Genomic DNA, 27,998 nt, shown 5'->3' with positions numbered 1-27,998 from the left:
TTTTTAATATTTGTAGTTACTTCTAGGTATCTTGCAATCTAGCCATTAACATTACAAAAATTCAATAATTATTATAATTATCCTTCTAACTTCACTTTTCATTCAATTTGACTATCTCATAACACTTTAATCAAATAGTTCATGATAATATCTTACTTCACATATCAGATTTTTATGCACTTCACTTTACTTCTCTTATTTAAATTTTAAAATTTTCAAGTTTACAATTTAGTCTTTAGCATCATAAAAATTTATTATTTACTATAATTTCACTTTGTAATTAATTCACTAACACTTAACATTCATTTAAGCTCTCTATCATAATACTTTATTCCGCACATAAAATTTTGTACATTTTACAATTTAGCCTTTTTTAACTATTATTTCAATATATCAAATCAGTTCATCACATAATTACAATTCAAACTTTATCTTTCACTACTTATTAAAATTTGCGTACATAATATTAACATGTTTTAATTCAAATTAACTATTCTAACAATATTAATAATTAAATTAAAATTAAACCAAAGTAAAATTATTGAAGTACTTACCTCTTTTTGTTAGAATTTCACTATCTTTCTTCCTTACTTTGTCATCATCTTCAATTTGTTTCCAACACTTCCATAATTTCTTTTTTCTACTTCATGAACACATCAAATACATAATTAAAACTCACACTAAAATTAATTTCTTATGTCTCTACTTTAATTAAACATAAATTCTATAAGAAATACTTGAATTTTTTACATTGTCTCCTTAATCTCTTCACCTTTCCACAAATTTCTCCACTTCCATTTCCAATTTCTTTGTTCCAAGATGGTATTCTAACTCTCTAGTGTCTCCACTTCAGTTTTCCTTTTTGGTGGCTATGGAAATTTTCAAGATTTTCAGGTGAAAAAGGTGAATTTTGATGGAAAAAGACTAAATTGTAAAGAAATCAAAATTTTCTTTCTTTCTCTCTTTCATGGACGTTAGAAGGATGGTGAAAGTATGAAGAAATTTCTTCATCTTTCTTTCTTTTTATACTAATTTTAATTAAATAAAATATAAATAAATATCTATAATAAAATAATAATAAAATATTCAAACAATCATATTTCAACATTTTCTTTCTTAATTATTACACCATATAATTATTTAATTTAGGTAATTACCATTTTATCCTTTTATTTATTCAAAATTATATCCTTGAATCACTACTCACTTTTAGTAAAATTGAAATTTAGTCCCACGTATTTTGCACTTATTCAATTTTGTCATTGCACCAATCCTATGTTATATTTTCATTTTGAACCTTCAACTTCTTATATTTATGCTTTAGCCCTCAAATTTCAAATAATTATACTTGAACCTCAAAACTTTTTACATATTTACAATTTAATCCTTACTTTACTTTAGTATACCTCAACATACTTCTCAACCTTCTCTTTTATCACTTTCATTTCCTTATTTTACTTTATAGAGAAATCAATTGTACTCCATCTCGATTTATTATTGTTTTCACAGTATAACAGTTTCAAAGGTGTTACAAATTATGCAAATAGAAAATATTTTCTTACACTGTATCGTGGGATATGATACCATTTGAGAGAATGGTGTCAGACACAACACCATAGGCAACTCATAAACTCTTTAATTCGAGATATTTAAAGTTTCGTAATGTGGTTAACATTTAACTCTTTAATTTGAGAATTAAATGAAAACATTTAAGACATTTAACTCTTATAATATTACTTCGAAATAGAGTTGTTGTTCATTATATTTTAATGTCTCTTTTAAAAATCTAAAATGATAAGGACAATTGTTTATCTATTATTATCACTAGTTGACCTATATCCCCATTTAATGAGTTGTTGATTATATTTTAAGTCTCTTTTAATAAATCTAAATGGTAAAGGTAGTTGTTTATTTATTATTATCACTGTTGAAGTGTTGGGCCAAAAAAATAGAGTAATAAATTACATTAAAATATCCTTCAAGCGTTTGTACTTTTCATTATTTAGAATTTATTATTATTATTTTTATTGAAATATTTAAATTTAATTATTAGCACTATTAAAATTTTCTGTTAAATTTGTTGTTCGACATTTAAAATCAAGAAAAACTTTCTTTAATATTTATATAACAAAAATGTAATATTATAATAATTTAAATTTAACAAAGATTTTTAAAAGTGTTAACGATTCGTGTTAACGATTCTTAAAAATTCATATAACTATTTTAATTAAAATAAAGTATTAAAACTAATTAATGTCATTATAAAATTGAGGTATCAAATTATATCAAAAGATTATTAAATCTCAAATTTATGCATGGAGATTATAATTGAAACTTGATTATTATTACTATTATATTATTTAAAAATGATATAATGATAAATTTAACCTTTAACATATAAAATTTTTGTCAATTTGTCTCTTAAACTTTTTCTTGAGTTCAATTTGGCCATTAACCTTTAAAAGGAAGTTGGATTTGACCATCAATATTTCAAAAGAGTCAAATTGATTTTTTAACGAAAATATTGACAAAATGTTAATTTTAAACACGACAACCCTGAATGACATACACACGTAATTCATGAAACTTTTTCTTTGAATTCAATTTTTTGAAATTTGCATGTTTGAATATTTTATAATTTTTAAATTATTTATTAACGTGACATATAAAATAAATTGTGTCATGTTAACATAAAGTACACGTGAATTACCATCAAATTGCTACACCAACATCATAAAAGATATTAATGTTTTATTTAATATTTCCATTAAAAATAATTTAATTTTTTTAAAATATTAATTACTGAATTTAATTGATAATATTGCCAAACTAATTAAAATAAAAGTTAAATTGATAAAAGTATAATTATCCAAATGCTAAAAAGAAAGAAAATATTTAGACACGTCTTAGATAATCGTTCATTATGTACCTAGATTATTAATCAACCGTCAAATCTAATTAATTGAGTGAGATGTTTTGAATGACACTTGTGTGTAGTTGTAGAAAAGAAAATGATTGTGCTTTTCTAGAAGTATTCTTTAATTTTTAATTTCAGTTTACACAATTGTGATTTTTATCCACACTTTTCGATATTTTTCTACTCTATTTTCTCTAAAACTTATCATGGTTTAAGTTCTAATTTATAATTTCTAACGACTTTCTGGTATATATAAAATATTTTCCAATATAAGGGTCACACTAGATATATTAGAAATAATTCGTGAAGGTTTTTATCACGATAAAACAGAATAATGATTTTAAAATTAGGTTTCGAGATAATGACGAGAAGGATAGATCATTTGAAATTTGACTTTTTATGTATCATTGGTGTGGTAGATTTTTTGAGGCTCTTGAAAGTGGTTTTTTAGTTGACCGGAATTTATCATTAGGTTGGTTTCATGACAGTAGGTTGGAATACAATTTTTAATAGTGTGGTCAATGTAATGCATCTCTAGTTTATTTTTGAATGCTTCTAATATTGCAAGTACCATCAATTTGTCTTTCTCATCTTTTAGAATTATTTTGCAAACAAACCATTTGTGCATCAGTTGCGTATATTATTTATCATTTGTACTATATTCTATATCGTTGTATTTTTATTATTCAAGATTTTTGTCAATAGTAATATTTTCTTAATAAAAATTAGTTTCAAGTTATGATTTTACTATAAAATATGAGTATTCTTGCAAGAAGGCTTTAGCTATTTATTTATTTGGACTTTAAAAGTCCTCGCTATAGAGGTGTTTATGGGTCGGGGTTAAGTATGATATTAATACGTTTTATGCTTGCACATGTTCAGTCCTGCATGAAATATGGGCTTAAATTTTTGTTTAAGCCCGTCCATATTTTGTAAATAGCTAACCTAAGCCTATTTAAGCCTGCACATATTATTTTAAAAAAAGATTAAATTAAATTTAATATATAATTATTTTAATATTTTTTAATGTTTACATTATAATAGTATTATATATATATCGGTTGTCTAGTAGTATAATATATTAATATAGATTTAGTTCTTATGTGTTATAAATTACATAATATGTTATTTAATTAAAATAACATAATATAAAATATTATAAACTTAAAAATTAGATCGAGTCAAGCACGAACCTTTAATGTTCAAACTCAAGCTCAGACCATATTTTAAATAGATCTATTTTTTTTGTTCAAATCTATTTTTAGACCTACTTTATTTTATTTAAACTCTTCCAAATTTTAAGTGTGCTTATGGGTGATCCAGCCCATTAATAGTTCCACCCCTCCCTCTTAAATTTTATCTTTCATTTAATAATGGCAAGTAGTGGTTGTAGTGTAAAGTCTTTATAAGATGAGGACTTTGTTCGTGAAAAATTAAGAAAGAAAATGTGGAGGCTTAAGATAGGGGAAGGTGGCAATGATCCCTACCTTTACAGTACCAACAATTTTCTGGGAAGACAAACGTGGGAGTTCGATCCAAGTGCAGGTACAGCTGAAGAACGAGCTGAGGTTGAAGAAGCTCGTCTTAACTTCTACAACAATCGGTACAATGTTCAGCCCAGTTCTGATCTCCTCTGGCAAATGCAGGTACATCATTTGCCTTAATATAACACTTTATAATATAAAAGAATTAAATAGACTTATTTATCATTATTTATATGTTTGATGAATGTAGTTTCTAAGAGAGAAGAAGACGCAACAAACCATTCCCCAACCAAAGATAGAGGATGGTGAAGAAGTGACATATGAAGTTACAACTGCAGCAGTGAAGAGAAGTGTCCACTTGTTTTCAGCACTACAATCAAGACATGGCCATTGGCCAGCTGAAAATTCTGGCCCCATGTATTATATTCCTCCTTTGGTCATGTCTCTCTATATCACAGGACATCTCAATACTATATTCTCTAGAGAGCATCGCAAAGAAATTCTCCGTTATATTTACTGCCACCAGGTAATAAATTTATATATGTATGTGTATAAGTTTAGCTATATATGTATTAAACGGTGGATTGATAATATTTAATAAAGAAAGTTGGTTTTGGCGTGGCAGAACGAGGATGGAGGATGGGGATTATCCATAGGGGTTCACAGTACAATGTTTTGCACAACTCTCAATTACATTTGTATGCGTTTATTGGGAGTAGGACCTGATGGTGGCCTTAACAATGCTTGCGAGAGAGCTCGAAAGTGGATTCTCGATCGTGGGGCTGTCACTACCATTTCCTCTTGGGGCAAGACTTGGCTTTCAGTATGTCGTCTTTCTTTTATTTACTAGAAAACTTAATCTTCACAAATCAATGAATGAATGATATAAAACTTAATAAACTAATACCTATTATATCAGATTGTTCAGAATAAAAATTAGATGCGGAAACATACCTAAATTTACTCATATATTAAAATCTTCAAGGTTTTCAAATGACAAACAAATAAATATTTTAGAGAAGATCCCATTTTTTATTTTTTGATGATAGGAAGTTAGAAAAATCATGTATGTTTAATTTGAGACCATAACTTTAATATATAATTTTACACATTAACCTTAATTTCTAATTAACCCATGATCAATCAAATTAATTATATCACTGTCTACAAATATAAGCATAGTTTACTTTAACTATATTAGATCACTTTTAATTTGAACTAAATACAATTACAACTTAATATAACCCAACAATTTTTATATATATATTAATTCTGTTGTACGTAGATATTGGGTGTTTATGAATGGTCAGGCTGCCACCCAATGCCTCCAGAGTTTTGGCTCTTTCCTTCTTATTTTCCCATTAATCCAGGTTTGCAACAAACCATATAAATGATTTGTTTATATATATATATATATATATACACGTGTGTGTACGTATATATATTAGTGATGAAGATACTGCAATGCAGCAAAGATGCTTTGTTATTGCCGATTAACTTACCTGCCAATGTCATATTTGTACGGAAGAAAATTCGTGGGTCCAATCACACCTCTGATTTTACAGTTAAGACAAGAACTCCACACTGAACCATATGATGAAATCGATTGGAGCAAAAAGAGGCATTTATGTGCAAAGGTAATTATAATCTATATATGTTTGATACAATATTTATATCTAGAAAATGTGAAAGAAGAATGTTTTATTCATTGCATGCAGGAAGATCTCCACTATCCTCATACATTGCTTCAAATATTGCTTTGGGATAGTCTCTACTTATTTTCAGAGCCTCTCCTTAATCGTTGGCCGTTTAATAAATTGAGAAAAAAAGCTCTTAAAGTAGCAATGGATCTCATTCACTATGAAGATGAAAACAGTCGCTATATTACCATTGGATGTGTGGAAAAGGTAATACAATTGAAGTATAAATAATTTTGAATAATATTTGGCAACATATAATGCTTGCTAATACACTTGATATAATACATTGGGCAGCCTCTATGTATGCTTGCTTGCTGGGTTGAAGATCCAAATGGAATTTATTTTAAGAAGCATCTTGCCAGGGTTGTTGACTGTTTGTGGGTTGGAGAAGATGGAATGAAGCTGCAGGTTTGTTAATTATAAAGCACTAAAATTGTTGAATTAGTTAAACATTCATTAAATTATTGACTTTGATTGTTGATTACTATTTTAGCTAATTAGTTTATGCTCTCTCTTTTTTTCAATATTTCACCATGAAGGGTGTTGCAAGTCAAAGTTGGGATGCTAGTCTCCTTCTCCAAGCTTTGCTTGCTACCAATTTATATGATGAAATTGGACCAACTCTGATGAAGGGGCATAATTTCTTAAAGAACTCACAGGTTGTATGAACCTTAGATTCAAAACTCTAAACATTATATATAGTTTCTTAACTACTTTCTTTTTCACCACACAGCACAAAGTTGTGATTAATTTCACCAATATTCTCGGAATTGATGGTTCAAATATTGGTTGAAATTTTAAGGTTAGGGATAATCCTCCAGGAGACTTTAAAAGAATGTTTAGACACATTTCTAAAGGATCATGGACATTCGCTGATCAAGACCATGGATGGCAAGTTTCTGATTGTACTGCAGAAAGTTTGAAGGTAAATTTTGTTTCATTCAATTAAATAAGAAGTGTTCATGAAGTTGGTTATATTCAAATTGGTTCATATGTGGTATCTAAGTTGAGTTCAAACCTTTAATGTTAGATCCTAAAATACTCATTTTTTTCAACACGATTAATATTATTTTTCAAATATTAATGAATTTTCATGTTTAGACAAATGACTTAATCACAAGTCTAAATTAATCACAACATTTCAAGTTTTAATAATCCGCAATAGGAATTATTGCTTAAAATATGGTCCTTACTTTGCAGTGTTGTGTAAATTTTGCAATGATGGCACCAGAAATGGTTGGTGAGAAAATGGAAGAAGAGCAATTTTATGATGCTGTCAATGTTCTTTTATCCTTACAGGTACCATATATAGAATGTCTAAGTTAAAAACAACATTAATTGCAATTAGGAAATATTAGCAAATTATAAATATTGCTGGCATATGTTTAAATCTCATCATATGTAATTTTTATTAGTTTTATTAAAAGTATAAAAAGATAAAAGTACCCTCATAATAATATAATTTATTTATATATGAAAGAGTATTTTCATAATTTTCTTAACCAAGTTGGTGACTGGTTGACTGTGATACCTACTCAATTAAGAGTTTAAATATAAGTATAGATATACAAACAATGAGGGTGAAATAATGTGTAACAAAATTGAAATGTGTAAAAACATTAGAATAAGACACGGGTTGATGTAGGAAAGAAAAATTAATAGAAATTAATGGCATAGGTTCAGATCTCATCAAATGTAATTTTTATTGATTTTATTAAACATATAGAAAGACAAAAGTACCTTCATAATAGTATAATTTATTTATGGGTAAACCATATAAATGGTCACCGACTATTAGAAACTTTTTTGTTAGTGTGATTCACCAGCCTCTCCTAATAGTACACCCAAACCATCAATTAAAACGATTCTTACAAACACAAACACTTCCAAACCTTCCACAAGAAACAAGAACAACATCTTTTTATTTTTTGTGAATTACAAACAACGACTAACGTGACTTGAATTTAAGTAACACCTAAAGTAGTAAACAGAAGCTATTTTCGAAGAACCGCATTAAACAGACGTACCTTAATCAAATAGTCCAGCAACACAAAAAGGCAGCAAGAAGATGAAACAAGAAGGAAGGAAAAGTGATAGTAGAAGGAAAACCAAAATATGGAACGGTCACAAAATTGAAAAAAAAAAAAAAAACTGAACGTGAAAAGAGGGAGAGAGAGTGAGAAACATGAGAGAGTGGTGAAATTTTGGGGGAATTTTTCTAATTTAATTTTTTTTTTTAAAAACCGTCTTAACCTAATTCATTTTATGACAACTTATCAGATTATTTAGAATTCAAATTTCATTCAACCTCTACCACATGGGCGGCACAGATTGGGAATTAGTAAAATATTTATGTTTTTCACGCACAAGGATTTTAATAGACCTTTGGGCCGACAAACTTATCAATTGAGCGAAAATAATTTTTAATTTTAATATCCAAAGATAGGAGTTGGAACCAAAAAAAAAATCAGAGGAAAGGATTTGAACTCAAAATCACTCCCCCATAGCCACAACAATTAACCACTTAACAATTCAAAAACAAGAATTTTGGAGTGTTACATGTTAATCTGTGAGACCAACTCAATTAAGATAGAAGTATAGATATAGAAAATATTAAAAAAATATATGTTGAATTTCAAATTATTTATATTTCCATGGAGGTAAAACTTAAATCTAGAATGGTTTAAATTGTCCTTATTGTTATTTGCCAACAAATTTTTGTATTGTATGGGATTAACACATCAATTTAATCTTAGTATCCCTATGCTTTAAGTATAATCTATTTTAGAAATGATTGCAGAGTAAAAATGGTGGTTATCCAGCTTGGGAACCAGCAGGAGGTGCATTCTGGTGGGAGGTAATATTTCAATATTTGTACTTGTCTTCGATATTATATAATTTCCTATGAATTTAATAAACCATTTTTTTCACCTTAAAATTATCCTTTTAGTGGTTGAATCCAATTGAGTTTCTTGAGGATCTGACCAAAGAATATGAGTAAGTTTCCTATGCTTATTTTATTTTATTTTAATTAATTTCATTAATTATAATTATACACTGTTATGGAAAACTGGTTTATAAAGTTTACACTAATGAGAAGGAAAAATAATTGTAAAATCCAGGCATGTAGAGTGCACTTCATCATCAATCCAGGCACTAGCTATTTTCAAGAAACTATACCCAGGGCATAGAAAAATAGAGATTGAAAATTGCATCAGAAAAGCTGCAAAGTTCATTGAAGATGTACAATACCCTGATGGTTCTTGGTAATGGCCCTTATGAATTCCTCAACAAATAATTTAATCAGGTTTCACCAATTCCTACAAATGCATGTATATATATACTATTTATAAAACTCTGTTAGAGAATTATTAAAGTATGATTTTATTTGGAAAGTAAGTTATATGATTTTGTTGGTGTTTTTGATTTTTTATATTTTTATGAATTAATAAAAATTAATGAAACTTTTTATTTTATCATCTGAACTAAAACAATTTTAATTTTTATATGAAACTTTACTGAATTGGTGTTATTCATCAATCAAGTCCCAACTCAGTTAAGGAATTACCAAAAACTACCACTTTGCGTTTTAAGTACTAGTTCCCACACCAATATGCAAGTGATAGAATTTTTAGTATCAATAATGTTATTGCGTGAGTTGGTGTAACTTAACGCCAACTCAAAATGGATGACAACACCATGATAACAATTGTATTCATTTAATATTTTTATATGATGTACTTTTGTATTTAAATTTCGTTTTACTCACAATTTAATCTATTTTTTTATATCTTATATATTTCATTTGTTATTATTAATTAGTTTCAAACCATACATTTTATTATTTTTTGTATGTTATTTTTAAACACATTTTTACTTTCTAAATATATGATTTTCATTCTGATAAAATTTCATATAAATGTATAGGTATGGAAGTTGGGGAATTTGCTTCTTTTATGGGACATGGTTTGCACTATCAGGTCTTAAGGCTGCAGGAAAGAACTTCAAAAATTGCTTGGCTATTAGGAAAGGAGTTGAGTTTTTGCTTAAAACCCAAAGAGAAGACGGTGGTTGGGGGGAGAGCTATCTTTCTTGTCCTACAAGGGTAATTAATATTTAATATAGCTTCTTCATTTTATTTTAGAGGATAAATCTAAAATATTAATTTGTGTAAATTTGAAATTTACCCTTTGGAATCATGAATCTCTTCGGAAACAATATATATGTAATTATGAATAGTTTTATTTGCCTTGTTGATAAAAGGTATATACGCCCATCGAAGGAAAAGAATCGAATTTGGTAAATACTGCACAGGCTTTGATGGGTTTAATTATTGGCGGCCAGGTATGCTTTACTTGCAATTAACAATGATTTTATAATTTTAATGTACCCAAATTAACAAATAAACTATATATATATTGTATTCTTGAATGATTGCTATACGTTGATTTCTTAATCCCCACAATAGGCTGAGAGGGATCCTACACCTTTGCATCGAGCTGCAAAATTGTTGATAAATTCTCAGTTGCCAAACGGTGATTTTCCCCAGCAGGTAATTGTTTTCCATGCATATATTATAGGTAAAAGTATTATATAAGAAGGCCTATGTATTAGAAGTCAGATTAAATTTTTGTCTCATTTACTCAAAAATAGGTAAATTAATTCATATATATTAGATTAAAGAGTAAATTGATCCTTTTTGTTAAAAATTTTATCCATTTCTAGTGTTAAAAATTATTGTAGCTGATAGAATAACCAGGTAGTTACACGTGATATGTCACGTGTACCTTATGCTAACGTACAATGACCAATTTTTAACAAGTAGAAATAGATAGAATGTTTAACAAAATGATTGATTTGCTCTTTTACGTAATGTACATGGATCAATTTGTCCATTTTTTCAAAAATACAATCTAGCTCTTAGTATAAAGACCTCTATGATACTTTTATCATATATTATACCATTAAGAGAAAGGGAAAATGAAAAAGGAAAGAAAATTTATATGTTAATTTTTTTATTATTATGGAATTTGGCAGGGACTGACTGCAGTTTTCATGAGGAACTGTATGCTACACTTTGCATTATATAGGAGTATTTTCCCTCTGTGGGCTCTGGCTGAGTATCGCAATCATGTTTGGCCTTCCAAATATGTATGCTTTTGCATAATCAAAAATGATCTATTGGAGGATTATATATAATAAACTCATGTCTCTCTATATTATAGTTGCATAACTTTTGCCATTGGGCATCAATGAATAACTTTTGATCCACTATGATGATCTTTTTACTTAACTTTTCTAGTTTTCAAATGTTGAATTGTCGTTTTGGAATAAATAAAATAAATGCCAAATAAATAAATGATCTTTACAACTTTTTATTTTAATTAAATGCCAGATAAAGCAAAGACAAAGTAACACAATATAAAAACCATGATCTTATTTTTCTCTATAAATATCTTAAATTTCTTTAGTCAAAATATAGGGTCAACAACAAGAATATAAAAAGAATTGTCAAATTCAAACAACTTAGAAGTTATAACAGACGAAGAAATGGGATTAAGATGAAACCTAATGTTAGTTGCATTTCATCTTAATGTTAGTTGCATCTAGCTCTAGAATTGGGTTGTTGTGCTATGTTGACATTTTTTTATTAAATTTTTTTGGATATTGTCTTACATTATATTGAGTAGAGGTGAGTAAAACTCGATTCTATTCAAAAAATTGAAAAAAAAATCAATTTTCGAGTTAAGCGAATCAAATTACTTGAAATTATTCGAGTCAACTCTATTAAGTAATTCGAGTTTCGAGTTTGGGTCTAATTGAACTAGACCTGTCCATGGGCCGGATCACCCAGCCTGAAGGCCTACCCAAAATGTGGGAGGGTTTAGGCAAAAATATAGGCCTGAAAAATGGGCTTGGGAACAAAAAACATGTTTAGAAGATGGATCGGGCCTCGGGTAATTTTTTTCCCGAGCCTGGACCAAATTTGCAAAAAAGAAAAAATTGTTGTTTTGCTATTATTTTCCTACTGTTTTGCTATTATTTCACTATTATGTGCTACCATTTTTTTTTAATTCGGATATTGTATAACTCTTATTTTATTGTTAATTTTGCTACTATTTTAAAGGCATTTGCTTGTTAAGTTGCACCTATTTTAGTGTTATTTAAGTATAAAGACTTTTTTTAAAATTTATTTACAATTTGTTTGGGAAATATTTATTTTAATATTTTTAGTGTTTTTGATGTATTATATTTTTAAAAAATATATATGTATAAAAATGATATAAAAATTTTAAAACCGGCAAGCCAAGCTGGGCCCGAGTTTTGGCATTTTTATCCGGACAATTTTAGGCCCATTTTTTTTGCCCAGGCCTAAAATTTTGTTAGGCTTGAACCCGACCCGGCCCATGGTCACCTCTAAGTTGAACTTTACAATTCGAATAACAGATTGGTGTGGATATCCCTTTGGTCCCTTCAATTTTGAAAATGAACAAATTGGTTTCTCTCAACAAAATTCTTTTTTAAAAAAATTCAAAATAATTATAAAATTCCAAAATTTATATTTCTAAAAAGTATAAAAATTTTAATTTTTTAAAGAATATATAAAGAAAGTTAAAATTTTAAAATTTTCTAAAATAATAATTTTGGGACATAAATAAATTAATTAAATATTCAAGTTTATCATACTAAAGTATCTTATTTTTATTTTATTTTTTGAAAAGTTTTCAAATATATATGGTTTCAATTTTATGTGCTCTAACATATAATTAGTTATATTGTAACAAGATTTTAATTTGACATGTTTACTTTTTTAAGTTAACTCGAAAAATTTCACTTGATTCGACTCGAATTTCATTTTACTCAACTCAATTCAAAAAAAATTAAATCGAGTTACGATGATAAAATAGGACTCGCCAACTCGATTAACTCAAAATATTTTCACTTGATTCGATTGAACACTCACCCCTAATATTGAGGATGTTAGCAGTAATTTATTGGATGAACATGTGAACAAAATCTTGGATTCTTTGAAGACTTTTGACGTGATAAGTTTCCTTAATTGAAGAGATCCGTTTTTTGAAAAAAGTTATTCCTAGAACATCTCTATTATTTGTTTTCATATTGACGACTTACTAAAGCTTAATTCAAGGAGATGTAAGTTCACTGATTGAAGTTTTGACAAGCCAGTATATGACTATTTAAAAAAGGCTTGTTTATTATTTACGTACGAGATTGAGAGCTCATATCTTATTCATTGCGAGAAACTTGTGTTAATGCAGATATTTTTGTAAACAAACGATTATTTCTGTTCAGTTTGTAACTAAGCTTTCAAAATGAAATCTTAGTGGAGAGATTGATTTAGTTAATGTATAAAAATGAGGTTGCAACTTACTGAGTGAGAAGTTGTGTCACATCCCAAAAACCGGGTTAGTAGAAACTGGGTTAGTGAACCGAGAGAGTGGTCATGCCCTATTTTTAAATAAATATTGTGAAATTTTGGAAAGTGAATTTATCTAGTTTAGTGGTTAAGTGTAGTGTTTGTGTGTGAGAGGTCTTGTGTTCAAATTTGTCCCCTTGAATTTTTATTAATTTTTGTTCCAACTCTTGACTTAGAACATCTCACTTATCTTTTAATTTTGAGTGTTAGTTAATAAGGATGAGTTTGCTGGTTTAGTGGTAAGGTTTTAGCTTACCTAGAAGTCATATGTTTGGATATTTTGCATGCGGAGAGAAAATATTTTTGCTATTCCCTGTTTGTGCAGGCTATGTGGTCAGAATTTGAGTTAAATTCAAATTTTGGAAATCTAATAGGATTTGGATAAATAAGCTTTTGTTTTTATTTTTTTAAAAATATTTTGCCTTATCCCCCAAAATTCTCTCCCTCAACTGTCCATTCTTTCTCTCTTTTCCCCTCCACTTTCACGTTAGTTTTGTTTCCAAGGTACATGGCCGTGTGGGGGGGCGTGTGGTCCACATGTCCGTGTGGGAGGCCGTGTGACTATTTCTAGATACGATTTGCCCAAATTCACTTGTAAAGGAACACACACCTTTCGTCAGGAGTCCAATTAAAGTTCCTTACGCCTGATTAGGATCTGATAGTCCTAAATTAGGTCCTTCAAATGACATTTATACACGAGTTAATGATTTATTTCAAGATTTATCAAGATTATCGAAAGTTTCGGGAAGAATCGTAAAAGATTATTAATCGAACGTAAGATTAGCACTGGATAGGAATTCTACAAAGATTTGAGATCTAAGCATCGGAACGAGATTTACTTACCTTTTCTTGGTAAAGATTCGGGATCCCGTTTGTGAAGTTAAAATTTTGTACCGCCAATTTACCAAATAATTACTCATATATGTTTATACTGAAAACTAATTACAAGTTAATATCTAATCGAAAATACATCAAATTAATTAATAAATTTTATCAATTTTTTTAATTAATACAATATAATAAAAATGATTTTAATTATATTTTTTTGAAAATAATTAAATTAGTTTATTAGATAACATCATGTGCATAGCACAGGCCATCGAAACTACTAAATAATTTAATAGTATTAGCATTTTGAATTTTTTTCCTCTATTTCATTTAAAAAAGTTTGATAACATCATGATAAGTGCTAAAATAATATATTTTAACCACATTTTTAATATGTTTTTGGGTGATTATTTGATGTTAATTGTCAACTTTATACTCATAATCATTTAAATTCATGTTTTAATGCTTAATAGAGCACTTGGGAGAAAAATGAGTGAAAAACGAGCAAAAATCGGAGTGTCGGATCAAGCTGCAAGAGCCACACGGGCTGAACCATTCCACACGGCCAAACCACATACATGTGGTAGATCGTGTCGATTTTGCAGAATTGCACATCGAAGTGCAAAAAATCACGACTTTTAGATTTTTCAGGCATTCTAAGACGTATATATGACAAAAATAAGAAGATAGGAGTGAGTCGTCATAGAATATTCAAGAAAATAACTTGAAAAACACCATTGGAGCAGATTTCTATCAAGATTGAAGATTCCCAATTGATTTCTAAGGAAGTTATCATGAGTTTCTTTATTTCTTTTGGTTATACTAAGTCTTGGGTGTTTCTATTTTCAAGCATGAACTAATTTTCTAAATACCTAGCATTAACTAATTTTCTAAATACCTAGGAGAGATGAACCTTATGATGGATTTTTTAATTTGATTTTTATTTTACACAATAAATATTTAATTTCTTGTTCTAGATTATGTGTGTTTAATTCTTGGTTTGATATTTATAGACTATTAATCCATATTTGATGTGCTTAAATCAGTGGTTGAATAGACCCTATTTAAGAGTAGATCTTGTATAGTTGAGCGGAGTTGCATGCGATCCTAGAAATAGGATGACATAAACCTACCAGATTAGAGTCAAATCTAATAGAAAAATCCATAACATGAGTTAATGTTATAATAGGGGTTTTAATTAAAAAGAAATTTCAATTAATAAACCTAGAGTCAGTTGCTTTTATGCTCGAAAGAGATATTAGCATAATTTAGGGATTTTTAAGGATCAATGTACTAAATAAAGAAATTGTTTAATTTAGGGATTGACTCAGGCTTGGGCCTTGAATGTTCAAGCTCGAACCGAGACCATATTTAAATAAGCCTAATTTTTTAACTGAAACCAATTTTTAGGCCTAGTATTTTTACTCATATTCTATCAAATTTCAAATCTACCTTCAAGCCTAACTACTAGCCCAGCCTAGTCTACCCTCCCCTTAAATTTTATCTTTCATATTTAATAATGACAATTAATGATTGTGGTGTGAAGTCTAATATTTTACCTTACATTCAATAATGGTGGTTGTGGTGTAAAGCCTATAAGATGAGGATTTTGTTCATGAATAGGAAGAAAATGTGGAGGCTTAAGATAGGGGAAGGTGGCAATAATCCCTACCTTTACAGTACCAACCATTCTTTTCTATAATGGCAAGTTTCTGATTGTACTGCTTAAAGTTTGAAGGCAAAAATGGGAGTTCGATTCAAATGCAGGCATAGCTGAAGAACGAAATGAGGTTGAAGAAGCTCGTCTTAATTTCTACAGCAATCGGTACAGTGTTCAACCCAGTTCTGATCTCCTTTGGCAAATGCAGGTACATCATTTTCCTGAATGTAACATTTTATAATATAAAAGAATTAAATAGACTTATTTATCATTATTTATATATTTGATGAATGCAGTTTCTAAGAGAGAAGAAGATGCAACAAACCATTCCCCAACCAAAGATAGAGGATGGTGAAGAAGTGACATATGAAGTTACAACTACAGCAATGAGGAGAAGTGTCCACTTGTTTTTAGCTCTACAATCAAAACATGGCCATTGGCCAACTGAGAATTCTGGCCCCATGTTTTGTTTTCCTCCTTCGATCATGTCTCTATATATCACAGGTCATCTCAATACTATATTCTCTACAGAGCATCGCAAAGAAATTCTCCATTATATTTACTATCATCAAGTAATAAATATAAATATATATATGTTAAAATAGAATGTCGATAATGGAAATATATCACAAAGAAAAAAATAAAGAACACACAGATTTTACGTGGAAACCCTTTCGAGAAAAAAACCACGGGCGGTGAAGAAGAAAATTCACTATGTCGAATTCAAATAATTACAAGAGGAGTAGACTATGTCTATTTATAGGCTTGTAAAACCATATTCTAATAGGAGTGTAGTAAGATTGAAACACCTTATTCTAATCAATATCAAATAGATGAATTTTAATAAGGTTTAAAAAACCTTATTCTAAAAATAAAATAAAAAGAATATAATTCTATAGGGATTTTACTTTTATTTTATTTTACCACTGTATTTGATTTAAATAAGGATTCGGGTCACTTAATTCTAACAATCTCCACCTTGACACAAATTCTTAAAGAACAAGTTCTTCCTCCCGAACTCTCAACGAACAAGTTCTCCACCTCTTCCATAAAACCCCTTAAGGTTTTAACTTCAACAATGAACACCAACCAAGTCTAAGCTATGCTCAAACTTGGTTATAGGAAGTGACTTAGTCATCATATCTGGAGGATTTTCATGAGTACTAATTTTGCTCACAACAATATCACCACGAGCAATAATATCACGAACAAAATGATACCGAACATCAATGTGTTTTGTTCTCTCATTAAACATTTGATCTTTTGTAAGGAAGATGACACTCTGACTGTCACAAAATACTGTATTGGTTTGGAGGTCTTCATTGAGTTCACTAAAGAGTCCTTTTAACCAAATAGCTTCTTTACAAGCCTCAGTAATCGCCATGTACTCAGCTTCAGTGGTAGACAAAGCGACTGTAGTTTACAAAGTCGCTTTCCAACTGATTGTACAACCTTCGAATGTAAAGACATAACCTGTGAGAGATCTTCTTCTATCGAGGTCTCCAACAAAATCAGCTTCAACATACCCAATGACACCATCTCTAGTTCTTCCAAACCATAAGCAAAGATTGGTAGTACCTCGTATGTATCTTAAAACCCACTGAACTACTTTCCAATGTTCTGTAACGGGATTCGCCATGTATCTACTAACTGCACTGACTGCATATGATAAATCTGGATGTGAACAAACCATGGCATACATGAGAGATCCCATTGCACTAGAGTATGGAATATGTGACATGTACTCAATCTCATCATCTGATTGTGGAGACAAAGTCGATGAAAGTCTGAAATGGGCTGCTAAAGGAGTACTAACAGGCTTAGCATTCTGCATATTGAATCTGCAAAGAACTTTCTCAATGTACCCCTTTTGACTTAGGTACAATTTACTTACTTTTCTATCTCTGAGAATCTCCATACCAAGTATATTCTTTACTGGTCCCAAATCTTTCATCTCAAATTCTTCACTTAGTTGGGCTTTGACCTTTCTTATCTCTCATTTATCTTTCGTTGCTATCAACATGTCATCAACATAAAGGAGTAGATACACAAAAGAACCATCATTATTTTTCTTAAAGTAAACACAACTGTCAAAGCTACTTCTTTTAAAATCATGAGAAGTCATAAAGAAATCAAACCTCTTGTACCACTGTCTTCGTGACTGTTTCAAACCGTAAAGGGACTTTTTCAGCAAGCAAACATAGTCCTCTTTTTCTGAGACTATAAAACCCTCTGGTTGTTGCATGTAAATATCCTTCTCAAGTTCTCTATGTAAAAATATAGTTTTTACATCTAACTGCTCAAGCTCTAAATGATGCATGACCACAATACCAAGCAAAGCTCAAATCGAACTATGCTTCACAACTGGGGAGAACAGATCTGTAAAGTCCACTCCTGAAATTTGACTGTAACCCTTTGCAATATGCCTTGCTTTATATCTGGGTTTTTCAACTCTTGGAGTCCCCTCTTTCTTCTTAAACACCCATTTACAACGAATAACCCTTTTACCTTTAGGAAGTTTCACAAAACCTCATGTTTTATTTTTGTGTAGTGATTTCATCTTCTCTTGCATAGCAAACATCCACTTTTCTGAGTCTTAACAACTTATCGCCTCAAAATAATTAGATAGCTCTTGATTTGCATCTATATCTTCAACCACATTTAAGGCATAAACAACTAGATCAGCCTCGACATACTTCTTTGGAGTTTAATTTCTCTTCTAGTTCTATTTTTGGCGATATAGTATTGTGATGAAGAAGCAAATTTATTTTGAATTTTTGTACTGGCTTCAGTAGTCGACTCTATTGTAGATTCTGGATTAATCTGATGCTCCACCTACTTTTGATTTTCTTTATTGGAAGAGTCTTTAAGAGATAAGTTAGGTAGCATAGCAGTTTCATCAAAAACAACATCTCTGCTAATCACAAATTTTCTATTTTCAGGACACCATAACTGATACCCTTTTACACTAGCTTTATGACCAAGAAAAACACATTTAATGGATCTCGGTTCCAATTTTCCATTATCATCATGAGCATTCGCAGGACAACCAAAGATGTACAATACCCCGATGGTTCTTGGTAATGGCCCTTATGAATTCCTCAAAGAAATAATTTCACGAGTTACTCCAAATGCATGTGATAGAATTTTTAGTATGAATAATGCTATTGCGTGAGTTGGTGCAATAAGTTAACTTAACGCCAACTCAAAATGGATGACAACACCATGATAAAAATTGCATTCATTTAATATTTTTATATGATGTACTTTTGCATTTAAAATTTCGTTTTACTCACAATTTAATCTATTTTTTAATATCTTATATATTTCATTTGTTATTATTAATTAGTTTCAAACCATATATTTTATTATTTTTTGTATGTTATTTTTAAACACATTTTTACTTTCTAAATATATGATTTTCATTCTGATAAAATTTCATATAAATGTATAGGTATGGAAGTTGGGGAATTTACTTCTTTTATGGGACATGGTTTGCACTATTAGGTCTTAAGGCTGCAAGAAAGAACTTCAAAAATTACTTGGCTATTAGGAAAGGAGTTGAGTTTTTGCTTAAAACCCAAAAAGAAGATGATGGTTGAAGGGAGAGCTATCTTTCTTGTCCTACAAGGGTAATTAATATTTAATATAGCTTCTTTCTTTTCTTCATTTTATTTTAGAGGATAAATCGAAAATATTAATTTGATTAAGGTATAATTTGATACATTAACTTTAATTTGATATAATATTATAAAATTTTCATTTTGATTAATCAAGTTTCATAAAACACAATCACAAATTTAACTCTTAATGTTTATATATTTTTTAATTTGGTCCTTATTATTATTTTTAACTAAATTTGACCATTAACATTCCAAAATTTTAATTCTTTTTAATTGAAATATTGACTAAAACATTATTTTTTTTAATGAAGACATCTCAACCTTGAAATATCTAGATCCCATCCAAAATGAAATTGCAAGTCTGTTGATTTCTCAAACCTGAAAATTGGCAGCTTCGATGAGTGAAATTTAATAAATTTCACCCATCCATACATGTATCATTCCGCCTTTCCCTGAAAAGATTCATCATCGAATCTTTTATTAACAGAGCTCATCGCAAAAGATCAACAAATTCTTGAAAGAATGAAACAAGTCCACTAAACAAATTCAGGTTAAGGTTAGTGAAAACATAATTATTCTTCTCTTTCAGATAGATTCTCTCTTTCTTTATATTCTCTTTTTCAATGTGAATTGAATTCTCTAATTATACTTCATAGAAATTTTCACTCACCAAAGTTAGACCATCAAATTGACTTTTATCGCTCAAGTTCTCTTTTCTCTCAGTCTTTTTCCATGAATCATCCTCATTTCCTTTTAACCCCTCACAGAAATTTTGAATTTTGAATTCATCATAACATAACTCTGTATGAGGAGAATAGTTGTCTAACTCATCCAAATTTGTATATTCTAGGAAACAATTTTCACTATTAACTTTTTCTGGTTCAAAAAGTTCACTATCACTATCATCATAGTTTGCACTATTACTATCATCATAGCTTGCACTATTACTATCAACTTCTTTGACATCAACTTTGAAACAAGGTGCAATGTTAGATTTAGACTCAACAATAGGAACAAAATCACACTTACTGTCTTCACAAATGGTGTCACTCGAAGTTTCTTGCTCATTTATATAATCATCGTCAATGATAGTAGTAGACGAAGACTCCTCAATAGGCTCTGTGTCATACTTACATTCCTTGATTTGCAAGAATGTTTTCTTAAATGAATATGTTGGACATTCAGAGGCTTTGTGATCCTTAGCATTACACCACATGCACTTGCTAGCTCGTTCTCTTTGTTCGACCATAAGTCGTTTAAGCTCGTAGAAAATGTTATGTTTTTTGTACCAATGTCTTTCTTGACAAGTCCATGAACAATAGAAGGTTGAATGACATTGGAAACAACATGTCCGTGCGGGTTTTTTACAAATATGACATTTATGTCTTTCCCAAGGTTTATCATTGTTAGTTTCCATTTGAGCCAAAGTTTGACTGAAATTTTGTTGAACCACCTCGTGATGAAGGACTTGAGGTTGCAATGTGTCGAACTTATTTTCCAAACGATCTTGCGCCTTTTTGAAATCTTTCCGAAGTTCATCAAACAGTACTGCAAATTGGTCCATGGTAACTGTCGAAACCATTTTTTTGATAAAAGGTCGTCGACTTTAATTTTGAAAATGAAAACGAACACGGGAGTCGTCACTAATATTTTTTTGATGAGGTGTGATCGGGTCACCTCGAAAAGTGATTATTTTTAATAAACGACTTGATTTATTAAAACAACGATTTTGGTCCACGAAATTCAAAAGACGGGTTCAGGAGTCGGTTACGTACGAGGAAGGATTAGCACCCTCGTAACGCCCAAAATTGGTACCTAGTTGATTAATTAGTGTTTTAATGTCAAAAATTAAAAACTCGAAAAGGATTTAAAATACGACCCCTCTTTATATTGTATTATTTTTAATTAAAATTACTCAAATAAATCAAAATGTGTAAAATGCCTCCTCATCTCGAAGTAACAAAATGTCACATCACGTAAGTTAGGAAACGATGCCTCGTATTTTGAGAATAAGCTTGCCTTTTATTTTTTTATTTAAACCTCATTTATTTTAATTTTAAAAGGATGTTCAGTTATTTAGGTTCAACGCGAGAAAAATCGAAACTCAGTAAGTTAGGGTACAACTTCTCGAATTTCCAAATACAAAATATTGCCTTTCTTTTTGAAATTTTCTTTTTTACGAATTTGGGAAAAAATTAATGTAATATTAAAATTGATATATTAATAAAATGTCGCATTAATAAATGACAATAATGAAAATAATAAAACAATTTACAAGAATCATATAACATACACTATTTCAACGTTAATATGAACAATCAAAATAAATAAAATAAATAATAACAATGGTAATAATACCAAAGCATGCACATAAAAGGACAATAGCAACTTAAAAACAAAGAAATAAATAAAATAAATACATAAATAATGTAAGAGAAAATAGTTTATAAAAGTATTGAAAATAAAGAACCAAATTAAAATATAAATGAAATTTAAAGGTACAATTTAGAATAAAATATATAAATAGATGAAATAAATAATAATATATGTAAAAGTAAAAATTAATCTAATTTAAAGGAATAAAAAGGGTAATAAACAAATAGATGAATAGATAATAATGAAATAATAATGAAGGCATAAATAAAATGAATAACTAATGAAAGAAAAATAAAAAATGGAAGAATAATAAGTGAATACAAGGATAAAAATAAATAAATGAATCAATGAATGTAAAATAAATAAATAAATAAAATAAAGCAAGAGCAGTGTGCATATAAAAGAATAAAAGTTTGAGATTAAGCAAATAAAGGATTAAATTGGAATTAAAATGAAATTTAGAGCCTAAATTATAATAAAATAAATGAATAAACACAAAAAGCACTAGATTGAAACTCGAATGGAATTTAAGGGGCATAAATCGAAATAAAAAATGAGGTAAAGGACCACGTTGAAAAGTGCGAACAACATAGAGGGACTAAAAGGGAAAATAGTTCCACCCTCCAAAACCAGCACTTTACATGGCGCTAAAATGCAATAAGAGCAAAATTCGAGGGCAAAATTAAAAGAAAAAAGAACAAAAAAGATCTAATTGAAGCGAGCCGAAGAAGCGGAAGGACTAAACAAGTAAATATCCCTTCCGCTTAAAAAACACGCGGATGCTTAACCTGGAGCGGGTCAAATTCTGAGCACCAGCCAAAACGACGTCGTTTAATCACCTCTATATAAATCAATATTTTTTTTAATTTCATTCTGCTTAGATTTAAAAAAAAAACCTTGAAGCCCTTTTTTTTCCTCAAAATCTCCCTATATCCGGTCGTGGATTCGGCCATCGACACCATTGCTACCTCATGGTCACCGGCGACGGCGACATTCCATTGTCCACTTGGCGAAAATCACCCCGAACTTATTTTTGACCCCTTTTTCGCATAAAAATCGATTTAAAGCCCAAACTCTTCAAAATAAAGTTTTAAAAAAAATCTAAAAGGGAGAAAGCTTTTCAGCTTCCACCATTTGCCGTCGCGGCCCTTGGCCAAATCCCAGAGGATTCGATGGCCTTGCGAACCGACGGTGGCCCCAGCAGCGACACCCCGACGAAACAACAGGTAAAAAAAATAAAAACTTTGTTCTTTTTATTTATTTTATATTTTTTGAATCTGAAGTCACTATCTTTTTTTTTAATATGATTTTTTTATATTTTATTTCTCCCCCTTCAAGAATACATTTTAATCCGGCTTTTATAGCCGATTTTTACATATTATTTTTATTTATTTCTCTAGTGTTTGTTGTTGCGTGTTTGTTTTTCTTTGCAAGAGGTGGCAAAAGCTGACGGTGCTGGCAGTGGCAGGCTGGTTAGAAGACGTGGAGGCGCAGTAGACAGAGGCTAGGGTAGGGTGCGACGCCACTTGGGTTAAGGGGGCTAGGGTTTCTGTTAGGTGTTTAGGTTTTGGGCTGATTGGGCTATTAGGGTTTTTAGTTTTTTGGGCTTGTATTTGGGTCAGCTATTTTTTTTGTAAATGGACTGGATATTTGAGATTTTTTTTGTTTTATTTATTATTTGTATTTGGTCTTGGGCTCGGGCGAAATTGGGCCATTATAGTAACCATGGATGGATTATACTCCTCATCCTTACTACGTATACATACCATTATTAGAGGTTGAAATAAAAACACTCAAAAAAAAGTTGATTAAAGAAAATTAAACCTCACTGTTATACAGTCGCAATAAAAAATAAACAACTCTATGAGATAAAGAAAAGAAGGTAAGATTTTCTTGCTTGTAACTTTTTAAAAGCAATCAAACTCAATGGTATTCAAAAAGATGTGGGATCACTCTTTAACAAAGTTGACCTAAGGCTGTAAGAAGTCAAAGAAAAACTCGACTCTAAACGAATTAAGTTGCATGGAGAAAAGAGAGGCAATTTTTTTCGTACCTATTAACACAAGAAACTAGAATGTGTTAGAATGCATAATAGAATAAGAAAAGCTAAGACAAAAGAAACTGTAATGCTAGAATAAAAAAAAATAAACTACCCAACCGAAAACCCAAAATAATGGAAAACAACTTGAATTTTTTTGTTCGAGGTGTTCCTAATTTCCAAAAATCACGAAATTTAAACTCAAGCCTCCTCAAACAATGTAGATCTGATCTGGAAAATTTCGGCATAAAATTCAATCCACAAAATTTTTTTATTTTTCATTTTTTTGTACTTTTCAGTCACTTTTTTGTGAGAACTTTTTTTTATATTCTAAAAGAGTTCCATGAATCAGCATGTAAATTTCAGATTGTTTGGAAAGTGTTACCCACTGAAAATATTTTTTTTCAGAAATTTTCCGGATAAAAAGGAAAAACATTGTTTTAAGATTATTTGTTGGAAATCATTTTATAAGAATACGAATAACACCTAAAATGCCCGAATCTGATACCAAATGATATGGAATTGGAGCGGAGGAAGCGGAAGAAGGATCAGATTCAAGTTTTTTGACTCGGAAAAGAAAGATTTGAATTTGATCTAAAAGAAGAAATAAACAAATTTAGAAAATAGCAAAGGAAATAAGAAAAGGTAAGAGAAATTAACAAAAAAATAAAGGACAAATATTAAAAATAATAACTAAATAGTGAAAATATAGATTAAAGTAAAGCGAAAGATAGAACGATAAACCGATGGATATGATAGATAGAAGGATAAATGTCCAATTGAACCCTTTGAGATATAAATCCCAACAAACTCAATTAATGGCTCTAATCAACCCTCCAAGAAATAATCCTTGGCTAATTAAAGGGTGCAGAATGAATTTCCACGACCCCTTGAAGAAAATCGAGAAGAAAACTACTTCTAAAAATCATAAGAAAAAAATCTTGCACAAGAAACAAACGCCTAGAGTTGAAAATTTTATTAATGAAAACAATTGTCTCCTTAATGAACAATGAAGAAGCCTTTATACAGGCTAGCTAAGTACATCCACATAAAACTCTAAAGTATACTGAAATTCTATTTAATCTAAATAAGAAGTAGTTTTAAACAAAACTTTCTTGTTAACCTAAATAACATAAAATACTTAATAATTATAAAAATTCGCAATAATAAAATAATAAGACCTAAGAAATACAATATTGAGCTCATATATAATAAAAATTAAGTCTAAAAATAGAACCCAATATGATTTAAACTTAAATTAAAAGCCTGAAACTCATAATTTCCTTTATAATCTCGTCTAGAAATTTTGCTCGCGCAGTCTTCACTAAAATGGTCATAAACAAAGGTCTCGAACTCGAAATCAAGTGATTCAAAGTGTGTTTCGAAGATAAGAGATAAATATTCGAATGCCAAACATCTCAACCTAGAAATGCCTCGATCCCATCCAAAAAATTGTCACAAGTTTGCTAATTTCTCAAACTTAAAAATTGGCAGCTTCGGTGAATGAAATTTAATAAATTTCACCCCATTCGTGCATGTATCACAAATCATTCGGAAAATTAACTCATGGGATAGATCAAAATTAATTATCAATACGTTGTGGATAAACCACTGGTCGAGAAGATAAACTGCCGACTACTTCCTTTGTTCAAAATGTCCCACCCCATGCAATGTAATATGACAAGTTCAAAAATGGTTCAATATTATGGTAGCATTTGATTATGCTTTTAACAAAACAATATGGTAGCAATCAATATGCTTATAACAGTTCAATACAATAGCAAATAATATGTTTATCACATATCATCTCAATAGCAAAAATCAAGCTTATTAAGTGTTCGGTTTCAATAGTAACAGAAGGCATGTTGTACAATCAATCGCAAATATAGGTCCAATAGGCATGTTTATTCATAATTCATGCAAATATGTATATGTAATATTAATTCAGTCAATTAGATCATGGATTCTAGTAGAATTCATATTATTAGGGGCTTAATTGAATAAAATAAAATACTAAAAAAAGTTTGGGAATCAATTAGGGACTAATCTAAACAAATTGTAAAATTTTAGGTCAAAACTATAAATTCTTGGTTCCAAGGGACACACTGCTGTGTGGAAGGGGTACACGGTCATGTGGCATGTCGTGTGGAGAGACTGTGGTCGTGTTCTATTCGAAAAAGCAACTTACAGGGGAGACGCGACCATGTGACAGGCTATGTGGAAGGTTCTAGGCCGTGTGAGAAGCGAAAACTTAGGGTTTCATGTAACACTCCTAACCCATATCCATCGCTAGAATAAGGTTATAGAGCATTACCGAAGTTTACAAATTAATTTACAAACATTTCATTTCATCGAGTATTCATATTTATAACCAATCAAAATCAAAACATTAATGAGCTAACGTTGGCCAATTTAACTTATTCATGCCATTATAACTAGAATCAAATCATCCAAAATTACTGATAGAACCAATGGATAGTGTGATATATCTCCGACAAGCTTCCAATCCGATCGAGCTTCTGGTAATCATTTCAATGTATCTAATAATTATACATATTACCAATAAGAATTCAATTCTAATAATAAAACACATATTTATATAATATTCATCACCAAATAACATTCATTTTAATTAAAATTATATAGAATATAGTTCATACAAACTTACCAAAGCTAAATTGCGTAAATATCAAAATTCAAGGACATTTTGGTAATTTTCTATTTTCCTTGAATTTCCATTCAATCTTGATCTAAATTAATATTTCATACAATTTATTAATTTAAATAATAAAACAATTCATTTCATGCAGTTTGGTCACTTTTTGACATTTTTGCAAATTTACCCTTAAAATTTTACTTTTATTCAATTTAGTCCTTGATCCTAAAACATGCAAATTAGCCATTTTTAATGAAAACTCATGCTAGTTGAATAATTATATATTTTCCTCCTCCTCTCCATTTCACATCCTTAACGTATATAACATGCTTATATATAACATTATCTATAATTTCACTATTTATTTATATGTTCATTCAAAGCTGTCCACTTGAGTCATAGTCACTAAATTATTTATATCTTGAGTTGCAGAACTCTGAATTAAGATCTGCTGAATTTTTATGAAACTAGACTCACATATCTTCTTACCATAAAATTTTCAGAATTTATGGTTTAGCCAATAAGTGCAGTTTATTCTTTAAAGTCATTCATGTTCTGCTGTCTGACAGTTTCGACCCTTCTTCACTAAAAATCAATTATCTCCTCGTACGAGATTCAGATGACGTTACCATTTGTTTCTATTGAAAATATACTCATTATTAAGAATTTAAACATATAAATTTAAGCCCCTAATTATTTTTCTCAAATTTTTGATGATTTTTCAAAGTCAGAACAGGGGAACCGGAATTCATTCTGACATTGTCTCACAAAATTTAATATATCTCATGATTTACAATTTCATTACTTACACCATTTATTCTATGAAAAAATAGACTCAATAAGGTTTAATTTCATTTTTTTTAATTCTCTAATTAAATCTCCACAATTTATGGTGATTTTTCAAAGTTAACCTACTGATGCTGTCCAAAACTGTTTTGAGTGCAAGATGTTGATTACTAAGTTTATAACTCCCTTATTCCCTTTCTCTATAATATTTCTCATCACTTTCACTTATTTCCCTTCACTAATATATCAAGAGCATAAGAACTTATATAAGAAAACTCTACTATAACATCATTTCTATGCTTTTTCAATAATATCAAACTTAAAAATATATTGAAATCTTGATGTTCTTACCTTGTCCTATTAGTTTCAACCTTTAACTTGATTTTCTCTCTCCTCTAGCTTCTCTTTCTTGAATCTAACTTGATATTCTAGCTCCCCATAGTCTCCTTGTTATCTTTCTCTCTTCATGGATATGAAAATTCTTTTGATTTT

At 29.7% G+C, this 27,998-nt stretch overlaps 1 protein-coding gene across 7 annotated transcripts; it reads left to right on the top strand.

Moving 5' to 3' along the window:
• The first annotated feature begins 4,358 nt into the window (after positions 1–4,358).
• LOC105772659 (lupeol synthase) lies at positions 4,359–19,695 on the top strand. Of its 7 annotated transcripts, XM_012594061.2 has the most exons (17): positions 4,359–4,563; positions 4,652–4,927; positions 5,027–5,224; positions 5,687–5,771; positions 5,872–6,038; positions 6,120–6,308; positions 6,396–6,509; positions 6,641–6,760; positions 6,904–7,026; positions 7,302–7,400; positions 8,902–8,958; positions 9,052–9,098; positions 9,224–9,367; positions 10,029–10,206; positions 10,365–10,445; positions 10,570–10,653; positions 11,139–11,372. In XM_012594061.2, the coding sequence occupies exons 1-17, from the start codon at positions 4,363–4,365 to the stop codon at positions 11,298–11,300; spliced, it is 2,325 nt and encodes a 774-aa protein (XP_012449515.1). In that variant the 5' UTR covers positions 4,359–4,362; the 3' UTR covers positions 11,301–11,372. The 7 variants fall into 7 exon arrangements, with proteins under 7 accessions (XP_012449515.1, XP_012449516.1, XP_012449518.1 ...); XM_012594062.2 differs by lacking the exon at positions 5,687–5,771 and having other exon boundaries at positions 5,967–6,038; XM_012594064.2 differs by lacking the exon at positions 6,120–6,308.
• The last annotated feature ends 8,303 nt before the right edge of the window (positions 19,696–27,998 follow it).

The sequence above is a fragment of the Gossypium raimondii genome, chromosome 6, assembly GCF_025698545.1.
Source record: "Gossypium raimondii isolate GPD5lz chromosome 6, ASM2569854v1, whole genome shotgun sequence".
Taxonomy (NCBI): Eukaryota; Viridiplantae; Streptophyta; class Magnoliopsida; order Malvales; family Malvaceae; genus Gossypium; species Gossypium raimondii.
This window is presented reverse-complemented; position numbering and strand designations above follow the sequence as displayed.